Source organism: Tachyglossus aculeatus, chromosome 22 (genome assembly GCF_015852505.1).
Source record: "Tachyglossus aculeatus isolate mTacAcu1 chromosome 22, mTacAcu1.pri, whole genome shotgun sequence".
NCBI lineage: Eukaryota > Metazoa > Chordata > Mammalia > Monotremata > Tachyglossidae > Tachyglossus > Tachyglossus aculeatus.
This window is the reverse complement of record NC_052087.1, coordinates 33684717-33702620: the sequence shown is the minus strand read 5'-3', so window position 1 is coordinate 33702620 and position 17904 is coordinate 33684717. Positions and strand designations below refer to the sequence as shown.

The 17904-nt window shown below is 47.9% G+C and overlaps 1 protein-coding gene across 1 annotated transcript in view; it reads left to right on the top strand.

Moving 5' to 3' along the window:
• The window catches only part of LPXN (leupaxin), a 30813-nt gene extending 13134 nt beyond the window's left edge, over positions 1 to 17679 (top strand). The window contains exons 4-9 of the mRNA XM_038764873.1: positions 5495 to 5594; positions 8853 to 9020; positions 11795 to 11968; positions 12117 to 12198; positions 14672 to 14820; positions 17024 to 17679. Of these exons, the coding sequence (XP_038620801.1) occupies positions 5495 to 5594; positions 8853 to 9020; positions 11795 to 11968; positions 12117 to 12198; positions 14672 to 14820; positions 17024 to 17293 (943 nt within the window). The 3' untranslated portion in view covers positions 17294 to 17679. The remainder of the gene's footprint in view (positions 1 to 5494; positions 5595 to 8852; positions 9021 to 11794; positions 11969 to 12116; positions 12199 to 14671; positions 14821 to 17023) is intronic.
• The last annotated feature ends 225 nt before the right edge of the window (positions 17680 to 17904 follow it).

Here is a 17904-nt window from a genome sequence, read left to right as displayed (position 1 = left end):
TTATTAAGTGCTTACTATATGCAAAGCACTGTTCTAAGCACTGGGGAGGTTACAAGGTGATCAGGTTGTACCACGGGGGTGCTCACAGTCAATCCCCATTTTACAGATGAGGTAACTGAGGCACAGAGAAGTTAAGTGACTTGCCCAAAGTCACACAGCTCACAACTGGCGGTGCCGGGATTTGAACCCATGACCACTGACTCCAAAGCCCGTGCTCTTTCTACTGAGTCATGCTGCCTCTCTAAGAACTTAGTACAGTGCTTTGCATACAGTAAGCGCTCCGTAAAAACAATTGAATAAATGAATGGTTCTTGGCCCCCAAGGAGACCATGTCCAGTTCAGAGACAACGACCAATACATTCAGAGACATATAATCAATCAATCAGTGGTATTTATTGAGCACTTATGTGCAGAGAACAGTACTAAGCACTTGGGAAAGTACAATACAATAGAATTAGCAGATGCGTTCCCTGCCCATAACAAGCTCGCAGGCCAGAGGGATATATCGACTAGATTCTAGATTTCATTAATAAGGAACAGTATTGATATTTTTAAAATCTATTTTTTTTTTAGGTGGGGAAAGAAAAAATGAGCAGAAAAGACAACCAGGGTGGGAGTGGAAAAGCACAGGACAGGAAATCCAACTCTATGAAGAAGGGTAGAAAAGTCCATAAGAAATTCACAGGCTGGAATCTGTGAATCCATTTTACAAAATCCCTATTTTACAGATGAGGTAACTGAGGCTCAGAGAAGTTAAGTGACTTGCCCAAGGTCACACAGCAGACATGTGGTGGAGCCAGGATTCGAACCCATGACCTCTGATTCCCAAGCCCATGCTCTTTCCACTGAGCCACGCTGCTTCTTCCCACCCCCTCTGTCTAGACTGTCCATCCCCTCACTCTAGACTGTAAGCTGGTTGTGGAGAGGGAATGTGTCTGTTTATTGTTATATCGTAGCCTCACAAGAGCATAGTAATAACAATAATAATGACATTTGTTAAGCACCTACTATAATAATAATAATGATGGCATTTGTTAAGCGCTTACTATGTGCAAAGCACTGTTCTAAGCGCTGGGGAGGTTACAAGGTGATCAGGTTGTCCCACGTGGGGCTCACAGTCTTAATCCCCATTTTACAGATGAGGTCACTGAGGCTCAGAGAAGTTAAGTGACTTGCCCAAGGTCACACAGCAGACATGTGGCGGAGCCAGGATTCGAATCCATGACCTCTGACTCCAAAGCCCGGGCTCTTTCCACTGAGCCATGCTACTATGTGCCAAGCACTGTTCTAAGCACTGGGGAGGTTACAAGGTGATCAGGTTGTCCCACGTGGGGCTCACAGTCTTAATCCCCATTTTACAGATGAGGTCACTGAGGCTCAGAGAAGTTAAGTGACTTGCCCAAGGTCACACAGCAGACATGTGGTGGAGCCAGGATTCGAATCCATGACCTCTGACTCCAAAGCCCAGGCTCGTTCCACTGAGCCACGCTACTATGTGCCAGGCACTGTTCTAAGCGCTGGGGGGGATACAAGGTAATCAGGTTGTCCCACGTGGGGCTCACAATCTTCATCCCCATTTTACAGATGAGGTAACTGAGGCACAGAGAAGTGAAGTGACTGCCCAAAGTCCCACATCTGACGAGTGGCGAGGCCGGGATTCGAACCCATGACCTCTGACCCCCAAGCCCGGGCTCTTTCCACTGAGCCACGCTGCTTCTCTAGTACAGTGCTCTGCACACAGTAAGGGCCCGATAAATACAATTGAATGAATGAATTTCCTTTTGGCACCTCAGGAGCCTCCCTTTTGGATCTCTATTGGACAAGGATGAGAAGGAAAGGGGCTATAACCGGTCAGCGAAAAAGTTGCTGCACCAGATGCGAATCTAGGCTTAAACCTCGGAAGCAGTGTGACCTAGTGGCTGGAGCGTGGGCCTGGAAATCAGAAGGACCTGGGTTCCGATCCCGGCTCTGCCACTAGTCTGCTGTGACCTTGGACGAGTCACTTCACTTCTCTGGGCCTCTGTGACCTCATCTGAATAATGGGGACTAAGACTTTGAGCCCCATCATCATCATCATCATCAATCGTATTTATTGAGCGCTTACTATGTGCAGAGCACTGTACTAAGCGCTTGGGAAGTACAAATTGGCAACATATAGAGACAGTCCCTACCCAACAGTGGGCTCACAGTCTAAAAGTCTAAAAGTCTAAAAGCCCCACGGGGAAGCAGCGTGGCTCAGTGGAAAGAGCACGGGCTTTGGAGTCAGAGGTCGGGGGTTCAAATCCCGGCTCTGCCACTTGTCAGCTGTGTGACTTTGGGCGAGTCACTTAACTTCTCTGGGCCTCAGTTACCTCGTCTGTAAAATGGGGATTAAGCCTGTGAGCCCCACGCGGGACAACCTGATTACCTTGTATCTACCCCAGCACTTAGAACAGTGCTTGGCACATAGTAAGCGCTTAACAAATACCAACATTATTATTATTATTATTACATGAACTGTGTCCAATCCCATTAGCTTGGATCTAGCCCAGTGCTTAGTACAGTGCCTGGCACTGTGTACGTGTTTAACTGTCCCAGACTGAGCCCCCTCCTTCCTCTCCCCCTCCCCCCCATCCCCCCCACCTTACCTCCTTCCCCTCCCCACAGCACCTGTATATATGTATATATGTTTGTACGTATTTATTACTCTATTTATTTATTTTATTTGTACATATTTATTTTATTTATTTTATTTTGTTAATATGTTTTGTTGTCTGTCTCCCCCTTCTAGACTGTGAGCCCACTGTTGGGTAGGGACCGTCTCTATATGTTGCCAACTTGTACTTCCCAAGCGCTTAGTACAGTGCTCTGCACACAGTAAGTGCTCAATAAATACAATTGAATGAATGAATGAACAAATACCATAAAAAAGGAAAAAATCAGGGTCTTGGGCCTCACATGTGCTGCGAGGCACATATATCCCGGGTCTTCCCAATTTCCCATCAGCCCAAGGTGACAACTAAAAGGCATTGCCACCCAGAAGTTAACCAATTAATTATGGTACTTGTTAAGTGCTTACTATGTGCCAAGCGCTCTTTTAAGAGCTGGGGTAGATACAAGTGAATCAGGTTAGACTCAGTCCCTGTCCCACGTGGGGCTCACACTCTTAGCCCCACTTTACAGATGAGGTAACTGAGGTACAATCAATCAATCAATCAATCGTATTTATTGAGCACTTACTGTGTGCAAAGCACTGTACTAAGCGCTTGGGAAGTACAAGTTGGCAACGTATGAGAAGTGACTTGCCCAAAGTCACAAACCAGACATGTGGCAGAGTCAGGATTAGAACCCAGGTCCTTCTGACTCCCAGGCACGTGGTGTATCCATTAAGCCACACTGTTTCTCACTAAGCCACGCTGCTGATTGAGAAGTGAGGTTTGGGCCACTTGTAGTTCGACCCGGGCTACTTCTTGTCCAACTTGAATCTGAACCAAATACAGACGATGGGATCTGGGGTATAGTCTAGTCCAGGTGATATATCGACCACCATTACGACCAACAGTAACTGCACTGGGCTAATGAGGTCACTGAGGCCCAGAGAAGTGAAGTGACTTGCCCACAGTCACACAGCTAACAATTGGCGGAGCCGGGATTTGAACCCACGACCTCTGACTCCAAAGCCCGGGCTCTTTCCACTGAGCCACGCTGCTTCTCGTGGGAAGGACTCGTGGAGGAGATGGGCCTTCGATAGAGGCAAAGAACCCTCTGACATCCGTGCCCAATATGAGGATGAAAATTAATATGGCCCAGCCTGCACCTCTGCCAGCAGAAAAATGATATAACCTCATGACTCTCTTCCTCCCTTCAAGGCCCTACTGAGAGCTCACCTCCTCCAGGAGGCCTTCCCAGACTGAGCCCCTTCCTTCCTCTCCCCCTCGTCCCCCTCTCCATCCCCCCCATCTTACCTCCTTCCCTTCCCCACAACACCTGTATATATGTATATATGTTTGTACCTATTTATTACTCTATTTATTTATTTATTTATTTTACTGGTACATATCTATTCTATTTATTTTATTTTGTTACTGTGTTTGGTTTTGTTCTCTGTCTCCCCGTTTTAGACTGTGAGCCCACTATTGTGTAGGGACTGTCTCTATATGTTGCCAACTTGTACTTCCCAAGCGCTTAGTACAGTGCTCTGCACACAGTAAGCGCTACATAAATACGATTGATGATGATGATGATGATGATTTCCTGCCTAAGAAAGATGCTAGCAAACCCCATTGCAGGGCACAGCTGGGGTAAGAGCAGCTCAAATTTTAAAGCAAAATGAAACTGATATAGAAGGTAAAGCACTCCGTCGTTAATCAGTATTGTGACATTTCCACTGAGGTTTGATCTGGCTCCTGGTTTTCCTTCTGCCTACAGATTCAAATTAAGTAATAATAATAATAATAATGGTATTTGTTAAGCACTTACTACATGCCAAACACTGTTCGAAGCACTGGGGCTTAGCACAAGGTAATCAGGTTGTCCCACGTGGGGCTCACGGTCTTAATCCCCACTTTACAGGTGAGGTAACTGAGGCATAGAGAAGTTAAGTGACTTGTTGCTCTGCACATAATAAGCGCTCAATAAATACGATTGATGATGACCAAAGTCACACAGCTGACAAGTGGCAGAACAGGGAGTAGAACCCATGTCCTCTGACTCCCAAGACCGGGCTCTTAAGTGGCTAATTAGGCTGTCCTACAGTTAAGAGTTAGGCGCCCCACTTTAATTTTGAATTAATGCTCCTGGCAAGGAGAGATGGGGAGACAGTCTGGAAAGAGGGCAGATGACATTTCCTCTGAACCCCTCCTTTCCCATTGTTGGGATCCATCCACTCTGGCTCAACTAGACTAGAGAAGCAGCGTGGCTCAGTGGAAAGGGCCCGGGCTTGGGAGTCAAAGGTCATGGGTTCTAATCCTGACTCCGCCACATGTCTGCTTGGGCAAGTCACTTAACTTCTCTGAGCCTCAGTTACCTCATCTGGAAAATGGGAATGAAGACTGTGAGGTCCACGTGGGACAACCTGATCACTTTGTATCCCCCCCCAGCGCTTAGAACAGTGCTTCGCCCGTAGTAAGCGCTTAACAAATACCATCATTATTATTATTGTTAGACTGTAAGCTCACTGTGGGCAGGGACTGTCTTTCAACTCTGTTACATTGGGCTCTCCCAAATGCTCAGTACAGTGTTCTGCTCACAGTAAGTGCTAAATAAATATACGTGATCAATTGATCTCTTCAGATGTGAGCTCTTTAGACTGTGAGCCCAATGTTGGGTAGGGACTGTCTCTATATGTTGCCAGTTTGTACTTCCCAAGCGCTTAGTACAGTGCTCTGCACACAGTAAGCGCTCAATAAATATGATTGATTGATTGATTGATTCAGATGGAAAATCCAAGGAAGGGAGGAGATGAAAATCCCTGACTCTAGAGTTGATGGGCATTTCTTTATTTCTTCCTTTACAGTGAAATCAGTGACCCGAGCCCTTTGCTCTCACCTCCTGCAACTTCAGCGTCTGCTCAGCTGGATGAACTCATGGCTAACCTGTGTCAGATGCAGTCAATGGTGAGTCCTGCCTCTGGTACCCAGGTCTCTGAGAGAAGACTGTAAGCCCCGTGTGGGCAGGGATTGTCTCTCTTTATTGCTCAATTGTACTTTCCAAGCACTAAATACAGGAGATACAAGGTAATGGGGTTCAAGCCCTTCAAAGCCCTGCCACAAATACCACAATTATTATTATTATTATTATTACTAAGTGTTGGGGTAGATACAAGCTAAGCGGGTTGGATACAGTCCATGTCCCACCTGGGGGCTCACAGTCTTAATCCCCATTTTACAGATGAGGTCACTGAGGCACAGAGAAGTGAAGTAATTTGCTCAAGGTCACACAGCAGACAAATGGTAGAGCCAGGATTAGAATTTAATTGGCTTGGGGCAAAAAGCTCCAAAAAGGGAGAGCTCACCTCCTCCAGGAGGCCTTCCCAAACTGAGCCCCCTCCTTCCTCTCCCCCTCCTTCCCCCCGCCTTACCTCCTTCCCCTCCCCACAGCACCTGTATAGATGTGTATATATATGTTTGTACATATTTATTACTCTATTTATTTTACTTGTACATATTTACTATCCTATTTATTTTATTTTGTTAATATGTTTTGTTCTCTGTCTCCCCCTTCTAGACTGTGAGCCCGCTGTTGGGTAGGGACCGTCTCTATATGTTGCCAACTTGTACTTCCCAAGCGTTTAGTACAGTGCTCTGCACACAGTAAGCGCTCAATAAATACAATTGAATGAGTAAATGAATGAATGCTCTGCACACAGTGAGCGCTCAATAAACACGAATGAATGAATGAATGAAGTGATGACCTGATTTTGCCATCCCTTCCCTCCTGTCCCTAAGACTTCCACAACCTAGCCCATCACTCCCCACCACTCACTCTTAGACATTTGTCTTGTAAGCTTTTTGCCCCAAGCCAATAAAAGTCTAATCCTGGCTCTACCATTTGTCTGCTGTGTGACCTTGGGCAAATTACTTCACTTCTCTGTGCCTCAGTGACCTCATCTGTAAAATGGGGATTAAAACTGTGAGTCCCCAGGTGGGACATGGACTGTAGCCAACCTGCTTAGCTTGTATCTACCCCAACACTTAGTAACAATAATAATAATAATTGCTATATTTGTTAAGCGCTCACTATGTGCCAAGGACTGTTCTAAGCACTGAGGTAGATACAAGGCAATCAGGTTGGACAGAGTCCCTGTCCCACATCGGGCTCACAGTCTTAATCCCCATTTTGCGGATGAAGGAACCGAGGCCCAGAGAAGTGAAAAGACTGGCTCAAGGTCACACGGTGGACAAGTGGGCAGAGCTGGGGTTAGAACCCATGTCATCTGATTCCCAGGCCCGTGCTCTTTAGCAAGGGCTTCACAAATGCCATTTTTTTAAAAAAATAGTTATTCTTGTTGCTTATATTGAGCTTTTGAATGTCAACTCTGCAGTAAGGCCTTTATCTCAAAAACAATCACCCTCATCTTATGTGTGGTGGTGGCATGGGTGTTTTTGTTTGAAATCATCATGATGGCCCAGGGTCCTGGGTTTCCTCTCTCGTTGAGGTGAGCAAAGCAGCTACTGCTTCTAACCCCGGCACCAACTTTGAATTTTGAGGTCCGGAACAAACTCAGGATGGGGGCTGGCGGAAGGGGACAGAGAGGAAAAGAGGGGGAAGGGGAAAGGGAGGTAAAGAGGAGGAGAAGGAATTGAAGGAGGGGTCAGAAGCTAGAAAGGAGAGGAGGGTTAGGGAGAAAATTAGAAGGGAGGGGAAAGATGGATTGGGAGAAGGGAAAGGAGAGAAGGGGAAAGAAGAAAAGGAGAGGGAGAGGGGGAAGATGGAGAAGAAGAGGGGAAAGAAGGGAGAGGGAGAAGAGGGAGAGAAAAGTCAAGGTGCTCCTAGTTGCTTGTGCGCTACTTCCCATGCTCCTCGGGCTCTGCAGTTTGCTACAGGCTAGCTGTCTGTCCATCTCTTATCTGCCCAACTCACCCAAGCAACCTGGAACTCTCCCATGGTGATGAGTTGTTTACTCACTTGACCTCTACCCAGTCCACCCAACCAGCTGGTGGGAGGATGGAAGAAGTGGGGGTCCAGAGCTGCGATGCCAGTTTAAAACCCTTGGGACTCCAGCTCCGGTCCTTCCCTGCTAGACACCTGCCTCTGCCTGACCTGGGGGGGGGGGGGAAGCCAGTTTCTTTTTTTTTTTAATGGTAATTGTTAAGCACTTACTATGTGCCAGTCCCTGTACTAAGTGCTGGGGTATATACAAGTTAATCAAGTTGGACACAGTCCCTGCCCCTCATAGAGCTCACAGTCTTAATCCCCATTTTACAGCTGTGGTAACTGAAGGCCCAGAGAAGGGAAGTAACTTGCTCACAGCAAACAAGTGGCAGAGCCAGGATTAGAATCCAGGTCCTCTGACCCCCGGGCCCTGCTCTACCCAACAGGCCATGCATTTCGGCTCCAGCTCCACGGGGCAACTCAAGCCAGTCGTGGCTGCCTGCTCTTTCATTCATTCATTCATTCATTCATTCATTCATTCAATCGCATTTATTGAGCACTTACTGTGTGCAGAGCACTGTACTAAGTGCTTGGGAAGTACAAGTTGACAACATATAGAGACGGTCCCTACCCAACAGAGGGCTCACAGTCTAGAAGGGGGAGACAGACAACAAAACAAAACATATTAACAGAATAAAATAAATAGAATAAATATGTGCAAGCAAAATAAATAAATAAATAAATAAATAGAGTAATAAATCCATCCAAACGTATATACATATATACAGGTGCTGTGGGGAGGGGAAGGAGGTAAGATGGGGGGGGTGGAGAGGGGGACGAGGGGGAGAGGAAGGAAGGGGCTCAGTCTGGGAAGGCCTCCTGGAGGAGGTGAGCTCTCAGCAGGGCCTTGAAGGGAGGAAGAGAGCTAGCTTGGCGGATGGGCAGAGGGAGGGCATTCCAGGCCCGGGGGATGACGTGGGCCGGGGGTCGATGGCGGAACAGGCGAGAACGAGGTACGGTGAGGAGATTAGCGGCAGAGGAGTGGAGGGTGCTGGCTGGGCTGGAGAAGGAGAGAAGGGAGGTGAGGTAGGAGGGGGCGAGGTGATGGATAGCCTTGAAGCCCAGGGTGAGGAGTTTTTGCCTGAGACAGGGATGTGTCCAATCCGATTTGCTTGTCCACTCTAGCACTTAGCACCCTGGCACACAGTAAGTGCTTAATAAATGCCCCAATTATGATGATGCTGATGCTGATGTGGACTTCGCCTTTCTTTTGCTGGCAGATCGCAGTCAAGGTGGGCCACCCTAAAGAGCCATTGCCTGAGAAGCCAGAGCCGGAGACCTCCCTGGACACCATGCTGGGAGGCCTGGAGCAGGGTTTGCAGGACCTCGGGATCACCACGGTGCCCAAGGGCCACTGCGCTTCCTGCCAGAAGCCTATCGCTGGAAAGGTGGGACGGGCCAACCTCTGAACCCGCTGTCGTCTCTGTCTCTATGTCCATCTGTCTTTGGCCCGCTAGCGAGGCAGCGTGGCTCAGTGGAAAGAGCCGGGCTTGGGAGTCAGAGGTCATGGATTCGAATCCCTGCTCTGCCACTTGTCAGCTGTGTGACCTTGGGCAGGCCACTTAACTTCTCTGTGCCTCAGTTACCTCATCTGTAAAATGGGGATTAAGACTGTGAGCCCCATGTGGGACCATCTGATCACCTTGTATCCCCCCCAGCGCTTAGAATAGTGCTCTGCATATAGTAGGCGCTTAACAAATACCAACATTATTATTATTATTGTGGTCTGCCCCTGCTAAGCGAGCATTGTTCTGGTTTCCTCTGCCAGGATTTTCAGGTCACTTTTTAGGGAACCCTGATAATCCATCAGTCAGTCAACTTTTTTTAATGACATTTGTTAAGGACGTACTATATCAATCAATCAATCAATCATATTTATTGAGTGCTTACTGTGTGCAGAGCACTGTACTAAGCGCTTGGGAAGTACAAGTTGGCAACATATAAAGACAGTCCCTACCCAACAGTGGGCTCACAGTCTAGAAGGGGGAGATGCCAGACTAATGCCAGACACCGTTCTAAGCACTGCAGAGGATGCAAGAGAATTAGGTTGGACACAGTCCACATCCATGAGAAGCAGCGTGACTCAGTGGAAAGAGCACGGGCTTTGGAGTCAGAGGTCATGGGTTCAAATCCCGGCTTCGCCAATTGTCAGCTGTGTGACTTCGGGCTAATCACTTAACTTCTCTGTGCCTCAGTTACCTCATCTGTAAAATGAGGATTAAGACTGTGAGCCCCCCGTGGGGGCTTGTAACCTCCCCAGTGCTTAGAACAGTGCTTTGCACATAGTAAGCACTTAAATGCCATCATCATTATTATTATTATGTCCCATGTGGGGCTCACAGTCATCGTCCCCATTTTATAGATGAGGGAACTGAGGCACAGAGAAGTTGTGACTTGCCCAAGATCAGACAGTAGAAAAGCAGTATTTTTATGGCATTTATACAGCATTTTTGTAACGCTTACTGTGTACAGTGCACTGAACTAAGCGCTTGGGAAAGGACAATAGAGTAGGTATAAACGATCCCCCTGAGTCCCCATTCTTCCTCTGCTCCTCCTCCCCTCCCCATTGCCCCCATCCCTCCCTCTGCCCTACCCCCTTCCCCTCCCCACATCACTTGTGTATATTTATGCATATTTATTACTCTATTTATTTTATTAATGATGAGTATTTATCTAAAATTCTATTTATCTATTCTGTTGGTATTGACACCTGTCTACTTGTTTGTTTTGTTGTCTGTCTCTCCCTTCTAGGCTGTGAGCCCATTGTTGGGTAGGGACCGTCTCTATATGTTGCCAAATTGTATTTCCCAAGCACTTGGTACAGTGTTCAGCACACAGTAAGTGCTCAATAAATATGATTGAAAGAATGAATGCATGAATGATCCCAGCCCTGAAGGAGTTTATGAAACTGCTGCTCCTCTAATATAATAATAATAATGGCATTTGTTAAGTGCTTACTATGTGCAAGTATGACTGACTGACCATGGATTCCATTGTATTGGACGCTCCCAAGAACTTAGTACCAGGCTCTGCGCCTTGGAAGCCCTCAATAAGTACCCCTGATTGATTGATTGTAAAGTTGTTGTGGGCAGGGAACATGTCTACCAATTCTATTGTACTCTTCCAAGCGCTTAGTACAGTGCTCTACAAACAGTAAGCATTCAGTAAACCCCATTGAGTGACTGATGGCACTGCCCCGTTTGGGAATAAATGGCAGAACTCTCTTCCATCCCTGGTGCTTTCTGTAGGTTGGCATCCTACGTTGCCATCAGTTTCCTGTCCCGTTGGATCCCGGGGAGGTTGGGTGGATTCTCCAAATGTCCTTTTGGAGAAATGTCTCCTTTTGGAGTGTCTGTTGAACCTCATCCTTAAAGTTGGGCAAAACCTATCTTTCTCCAAGTCCGGTATGGAGGTCCTCCTCTATGAGAGGTTGCAATATCATCGGTGGTTTCGGTGTTGCTATTGGACGGCATTGGCTCTCTCTAGACTGTAAGCCCGTTGTGGGCAGGGAATGTATCTGTTTATTTTTATTTTGTTCCTTCCCAAGCGCTGAGTACAGTGCTCTGCTCCCCATAGCAGATAGAGCATGAGCCTAGGAGTAAGAAGATTGTGGGCTCTAATCCCGGCTCCGCCACTTGTTTGCCGTGTGACCTTGGGTGAAAGCAGCGTGGCTCAGTGGAAAGAGCACAGACTATGGAGTCAGAGGTCATGGGTTCAAATCCAGCTCTGCCAATTGTCAGCTGTGTGAAATTGGGCAAGTCACTTCACTTCTCTGTGCCTCAGTTCCCTCATCTGTAAAATGGGGATTAAGACTGTGAGCCCCCCCCGTGGGACAACCTGATCACCTTGTAACTCCCCAGCACTTACAACAGTGCTTTGCACATAGTAGGCGGTTAATAAATGTCATTATTATTATTATTATTATTATTATTATTATTATTATTCTCTGGGCCTCAGTTTCCTCATCCATAAAATGGGGGTGAGACTGTGAGCCCCACATGGGACAGGGACAGTGTCCAACCCAAATTGATTGTATCCACCCCAGCGTTTAGTACAGTGCCTGGCACACAGTAAGCACTTAGCAACACCATTATTATTATCATTATTAATAAATACAATTGAATGATTAAAAGAACTAGCTCCACCTTGTTTCCATCCCCAGATGATCACTGCCCTGGGCCAGACATGGCATCCCGAACACTTTGTCTGCACCCACTGCAAGAAGGAGATGGGCAGCTGTCCCTTTTTTGAACGGAATGGATCGGCCTACTGCTCGAAGGATTACCATCAGCTCTTCTCCCCCCGCTGCGCTTACTGCGCCGCGCCCATTGTGGATGTGAGTCGCCTGCCCCCTCCTAGCCTCTGAAAGCCCTAGGGGGCTTCCACATTGGGTGGGACTGTCCTCCCCTGGCCCCCTGGACTGCCCCCAGGTCTCTTCTCCTGTTGAATTGTGACACTTCTCCACGTTTTACCCCCCTTTTCAGAAAGTGCTGACCGCCATGGATCAGAACTGGCACCCCGAGCACTTTTTCTGCACTCACTGTGGGGAGATATTCGGCAAGGAAGGTACGTCCCGGGCAGCGGGAGGGGGCCTTGAGGCTCTCATCAGCTCACGAGCTGCAATGCCTTCAGGGGCATTTGGGAATTAGGGGCCTCAAATGTGGCAGGACCAGGCAGTGGGGACATCCAGGATGGTCACCCCTTGCCTGCTGGATTCCCCGAGATAAGGAACAGCCTCATCTTCTGAAGCTCTCCAGCAACCCAATCAGTCAGTCAGTCCGTCGGATTGACCAAGTACTTCCTGGGTGCACTAAGTGCTTGGGAGAGCATAGCAGAGTAAGTAGACATGACCCCTTCTCTGAAGGAGTTTAGTCTTTCAGTTATAAGGATATTTACATAAGCTCTAGGAACCTTAAGAAGAAGCTTCTTTTACCAATTCCTTAGTCAGAGGGTAGGGAAGAGGAACATAATTGGGTCTACGCCCTCCGCCCACCTTCCCTACTCCCAGCCTTAGCAGATGGGGCACTCAGGGACTGACTCCTCTTTCCAATCCTTCCTAGGATGGGGAAGGGTCTCCCCAGAAGCCCCAGGAGATGTCCCCCTTAGCCTCCACCTTCTCCTCTGCCCTCTGAACAGGTCCTTTCTGCCAGTTTCCATCAAGCCCTGCAAGCCCACTTCCTTCCACCGCTGCCCTGCTTCCTCCCGCTCTTTCACCCGCTCTTCACGTACCTCTTCCTGTTCTACGCACATACCTCTTCCTGTTCTACTTTTAGGTCTTCTTTGCAGAGCTGACTAACCATGTTTTGCATAGGGGATTTTGTAAGACCTACAAGTGCGGGGCCTGGAGAGAAGCCATTTCAGACCCCAGACTTGTGGAAACTAAGAGCCATTCCACTCCTTCGTCAGCCTTGTCCGCTGTGTCTGCTGTGACTGCTGCTTAAGATCTCTGGCATCCATTTGCTCACTAGATTGTGCTTTGGTTTAACCACAAGTAGGACAGCCAAACCCACATGTCTTATTCCTCAGTGACCTCAGTGAGAAAATCACCACAGTCAATGTCAACACAACAAATTCCCCTTGCACATTTCCTCTCACCTCACCCCCAGGGACAAGGCCCTGGGGGAATATCGATCTTTCTTTTTAATTGTTCATTATCCAAACTGCGAATTGCAGGTGGTTGTTAATTTCCCCAGGCGACTTCGAGCCCTTTGAGCATAGGCCTCCTCCCACCCCCAAGCACTCACCCGATGAAGCATTGGTTTCCTGGTTGCACTTTTAATTGTCAGTGTTTCTCATCAGCCCTCCAGAGGTAATTAACCCATAGAGAGAAAGAGAGAGCACTCATGGGAAATAAGGACCATCGCATCACTTCAATTTACTGAATTCCTAAATGTGAGGCCATCACAGGTAGTTTGGCTTGATTAGTTGTAAGGCAGACTCTCCTGAGATGTTTCCCAGTTGAAGTGGCCACAGTTGTTATTTATCGGCCTCAGTGCTCTACTGAGGCTCCCAAGGCCGCGGCCAGAACTGAACTGTTAACGTGCGGCTAGGCAGGTGGCATGGCCTTAGGGGAAGAACACAGGACTGGGAGTAGGGAAACTCAGGTTCTAGTCTGCCACTTGTCTGCTTTGTGACCTTGGGCAAGTCGCTTAACTTCTCTGGGCCTCTGTTACCTCATCTGCAAAATGGAGATTAAGACTACAAATCCCATCATGTGGGACACAGACTATGTCCAACTTGAAAATAATAATAATAATGATGGTATTTGTTAAGCGCTTACTATGTGCCAAGCACTGTTCTAGGCACTGGGGGAGATAAAGGTAAGGACGTTGTCCCACTTGGGGCTTAAAGTCTTCATCCTCATTTTACAGATGAGGGAACTAAGGCCCAGAGAAGTGAAGTGACTTGCCTAAAGTCACACAGCTGACAAGTGGAAGAGCCGGGATTAGAACCCACCTCTGATTCCCAAGCCCAGGCTCTTTCCACTAAGCTTGCACCTACTCAAGTGCTTAGTACAGTACCTGGCACATAGTAAGCGCTTTACAAATTCCTTCCACCCCCTGCCAGAAAAAAGAGAAAAAAAAGAGGCAATCTGGCAGAGAGCCTTGAAGAACCAATTTTAAGTACCAAATCAACTTCATAGGGTCCAAGATGTTTTCCTTGTTAATTAAATACAGATTAATTGTACAAATATTTGAGGGTCCCTCAATGTGCCACTCTAAGCTACATCTTGTGGATCATGGCTTTAAGGGATGTCAGAAGAGGAGTTCAGTTAAAGAACTCAGGAGAGCAGAAACAAATGAATCCCCAGATAAAGGCACATCGCCAAGACCTTCTTTCTGTTGGACTACAGGGATGATGTTTCTTGCTGAGATTGAAAGGTCAAGAGTCGAGATACTGAGAGTCAGAATCCCAACTGGGAGGAAAAGTGGTTTCTGGAAGATAGTAGAATATAGAACAAAGATAACCTGAGTCCTCCAAAAGCCCACTTTTAAGGAATTTCATTTCACACAGTCTCTCCTTGACTCTGTCTCTTTAGGTTTTCTGGAGAAGGATGGGAAGCCCTACTGCCACAAGGATTTCTCGGCTATGTTTTCTCCCAAGTGCGCCGGCTGTAACCAGCCCGTGTTGGAAAAGTATCTCTCAGCCATGGACTCCGTCTGGCACGCCGAGTGCTTCGTCTGTGGGGTCAGTGTGACTGCTTCTCTCCTGGGTCGGGGAGGGAGAGGCGAACTCTGAAAAGCCAACCCACTGGGGACACTGCAGGCCCCCCTTCCCTCTGACAGGGGCACCAACCCTTGTGAGCAGAAGAGGAGCAGACCAGAAAGATGATAAGAATAATAATAATAATGATGGCATTTATTAAGTGCTTACTATGTGCCAAGCACTGTTCTAAGCACTGGGGAGGTTACAAGGAGATCAGGTTGTCCCATGGGGGGCTCACAGTCTTAATCCCCATTTTACAGATGAGGGAACTGAGGCACAAAGAATAATAATAATAATAATAATGTTGGCATTTGTTCAGTGCTTACCATGTGCAGAGCACTGTTCTAAGCACTGGGGGGGTTACAAGCTGATCAGGTTGTCCCATGTGGGGCTCACAGTCTTAATTCCCATTTTACAGATGAGGGAACTGAGGCACAGAGAATAATAATAATAATAATGTTGGCATTTGTTCAGTGCTTACTATGTGCAGAGCACTGTTCTAAGCACTGGGGGGGGATACAAGCTGATCAAGTTGTCCCATTTGGGGCTCACAGTCTTAATTCCCATTTTACAGATGAGGGAACTGAGGCGCAGAGAAGTGAAGTGACTTGCCCCAAATCACACAGCTGACAATTGGCAGATCCAGGATTTGAACCCATGACTCCTGACTCCAAAGCCTGTGTTCTTTCCACTGGCCACGCTGCTTCTCTATGATGGGGCTGGGAGCCACATTCCCAAAGAAGCCCTTTAGCTGGCGTGGCGAGCAGGCAACCTGGGGATGGGGAGTGGTGGCCAAAAGAGACCGCTTGGGGTGGGGGCTGGGCCCCGCATTTCTTCCCAACCCTGGGGTACCCCGGGGTGCCACTGCCACCAAAAAGGCTGCAGCCCACCCCCACGGTGAAAAGCCAACCACAAAGCACCACGGCCTAGTGGGAAGAGCAGGGCCTGGGAGACAGAGCCCCTGTGTCCTCATCCCGACTCCATCATCATCATCATCAATCGTATTTATTGAGCGCTTACTGTGTGCAGAGCACTGTACTAAGCGCTTGGGAAGGACAAGTTGGCAACATATAGATACAGTCCCTACCCAACAGTGGGCTCACCGTCTAAAAGTGACTCCATCACTTGCTTGCTTTGGGATGTTGAGCAAGTCATAGCGTGGCTTAGTGGGAAGAGCCCGGGCTTGGGAATCAGAGGTCATGGGCTCTAATCCTGGTTCTGTCACTTATCAGCTGTGTGACTTTGGGCAAGTCACTTCACTTCTCTGTGCCTCAGTTACCTCACCTATAAAATGGGGATTGACTGTGAACCCCACATGAGGCAACCCGATTACTTTGTATCTACCCTAATGCTTAGAACAGTGCTTGGCACATGGTAAGCGATTAACAAATACCATCATTATTATTATTATTATTATTCTCTGTGCCTCAGTTTCCTCATCTGTAAAATGGGGATGAAACACCTGTTCTCCCTTCCCTTCATAGTGGGAGCCTCGGGGGGATGGAGACTATGTCCAATCTGACTGCCTTGTATTTACCCCTGGGCTTAATTCAGTGCGTGGCACATAATGAGCGTTTTGCTTAGGGGAAGCAGCGTGGCTCAGTGGAAAGAGCATGGGCTTTGGAGTCAAAGGTCATGGGTTCAAATCCCAGCTCTACCACTTGTCAGCTGTGTGACTGTGGGCAAGTCACTCAACTTCTCTGTTCCTTAGTTCCCTCATCTGTAAAATGGGGATGAGACTGTGGGCCCCCCGTGGGACAATCTGATCACCTTGTAACCTGCCCAGCGCATAGAACAGCGCTTTGCACGTAGTAAGTGCTTAAGAAATACCATTACTATTTATTATTATTATTATTGTACCAGTTATTATTATTATTCCTTTTCACCATGAGTCGCTGAGTGAGTGAGAAAGAGCAGGATGAGACTCGTTAGTCCACCCCTTCCCACTGACCAGAGAAAGGACAGAAAGAGCCTCTTCCTTACAGCTCGTTGTGGTGTTGTCCGCGCTCCTGTGGTCCCCACTGGCTGGAGGGTTCACCCTTTACCAGCCTGTGGTACGAAAATGACCGTAGGTTCAGCTCCGATCCCCACCCCCGAGGGCTCGGTTAGCAGGGGGCAGCTGAGAGACACCCCACTCCCCTCTGACACACGATTCTCTCTCCCTCCTTCCCTCCTTCCTCCCCAGGACTGTTTCAGCAGCTTCTCCACAGGCTCCTTCTTCGAGCTGGACGGCCGGCCATTCTGCGAGTTTCACTACCACCAGCGTCGGGGCACCCTGTGCCAGGGGTGCGGGAAACCCATCACCGGCCGTTGCATCAGCGCCATGGGGCATAAGTTTCACCCTGAGCATTTCGTCTGCTCCTTCTGCTTGACCCAACTGTGCAAGGGGGTCTTTCGGGAGCAGAAAGATAAGGCCTATTGCCATCCCTGCTTTAATAAGCTCTTCCCCCTGTAACCTCAGGACACCTCCATGAGGCTCGGGAGGGGTGGGGAACTGGTGGAGGAGAGAGCCGCCCAAAAAGAATCTCTAGAAACCGCAAGCTGGAACAATTCAGAAGAAACTTGCCCTATCCTGCTTCTTACCATCCTTAAAGAAAATAATCAGGGGGTGTTTTTCCTTGGGATTCTGGATGTTTTCCCCTTTTCCCCATCTAGAATCTGAATCTGGATTTCAATTACCCTCACCCTCCCCTCCCTAGAGACACATTTGGGAAGCAGATATGCACACAGGATCTTCCTCGTCCCCCACTCATGCGCCACTGGTTTCTGCTCATTCATTCAATTGTATTTATTGAGCGCTTACTGTGTGCAGAGCACTGTACTAAGCACTTGGGAAGTACAAATCGGCAACATACAGAGACGGTCCCTACCCAACAGCGGGCTCACGGTCTAGAAGGAGGAGACAGACGACAAAACAAAACATGTGGACGGGTGTCAAAATCATCAGAACAAATAGAATTATAGCTATATGCACATTATTAACAAAATAAATAGAATAGTAAATATGTACAAGTAAAATAAATAGAGTAATAAATCTGTACCGATATATACAGGTGCTTTGGGGAG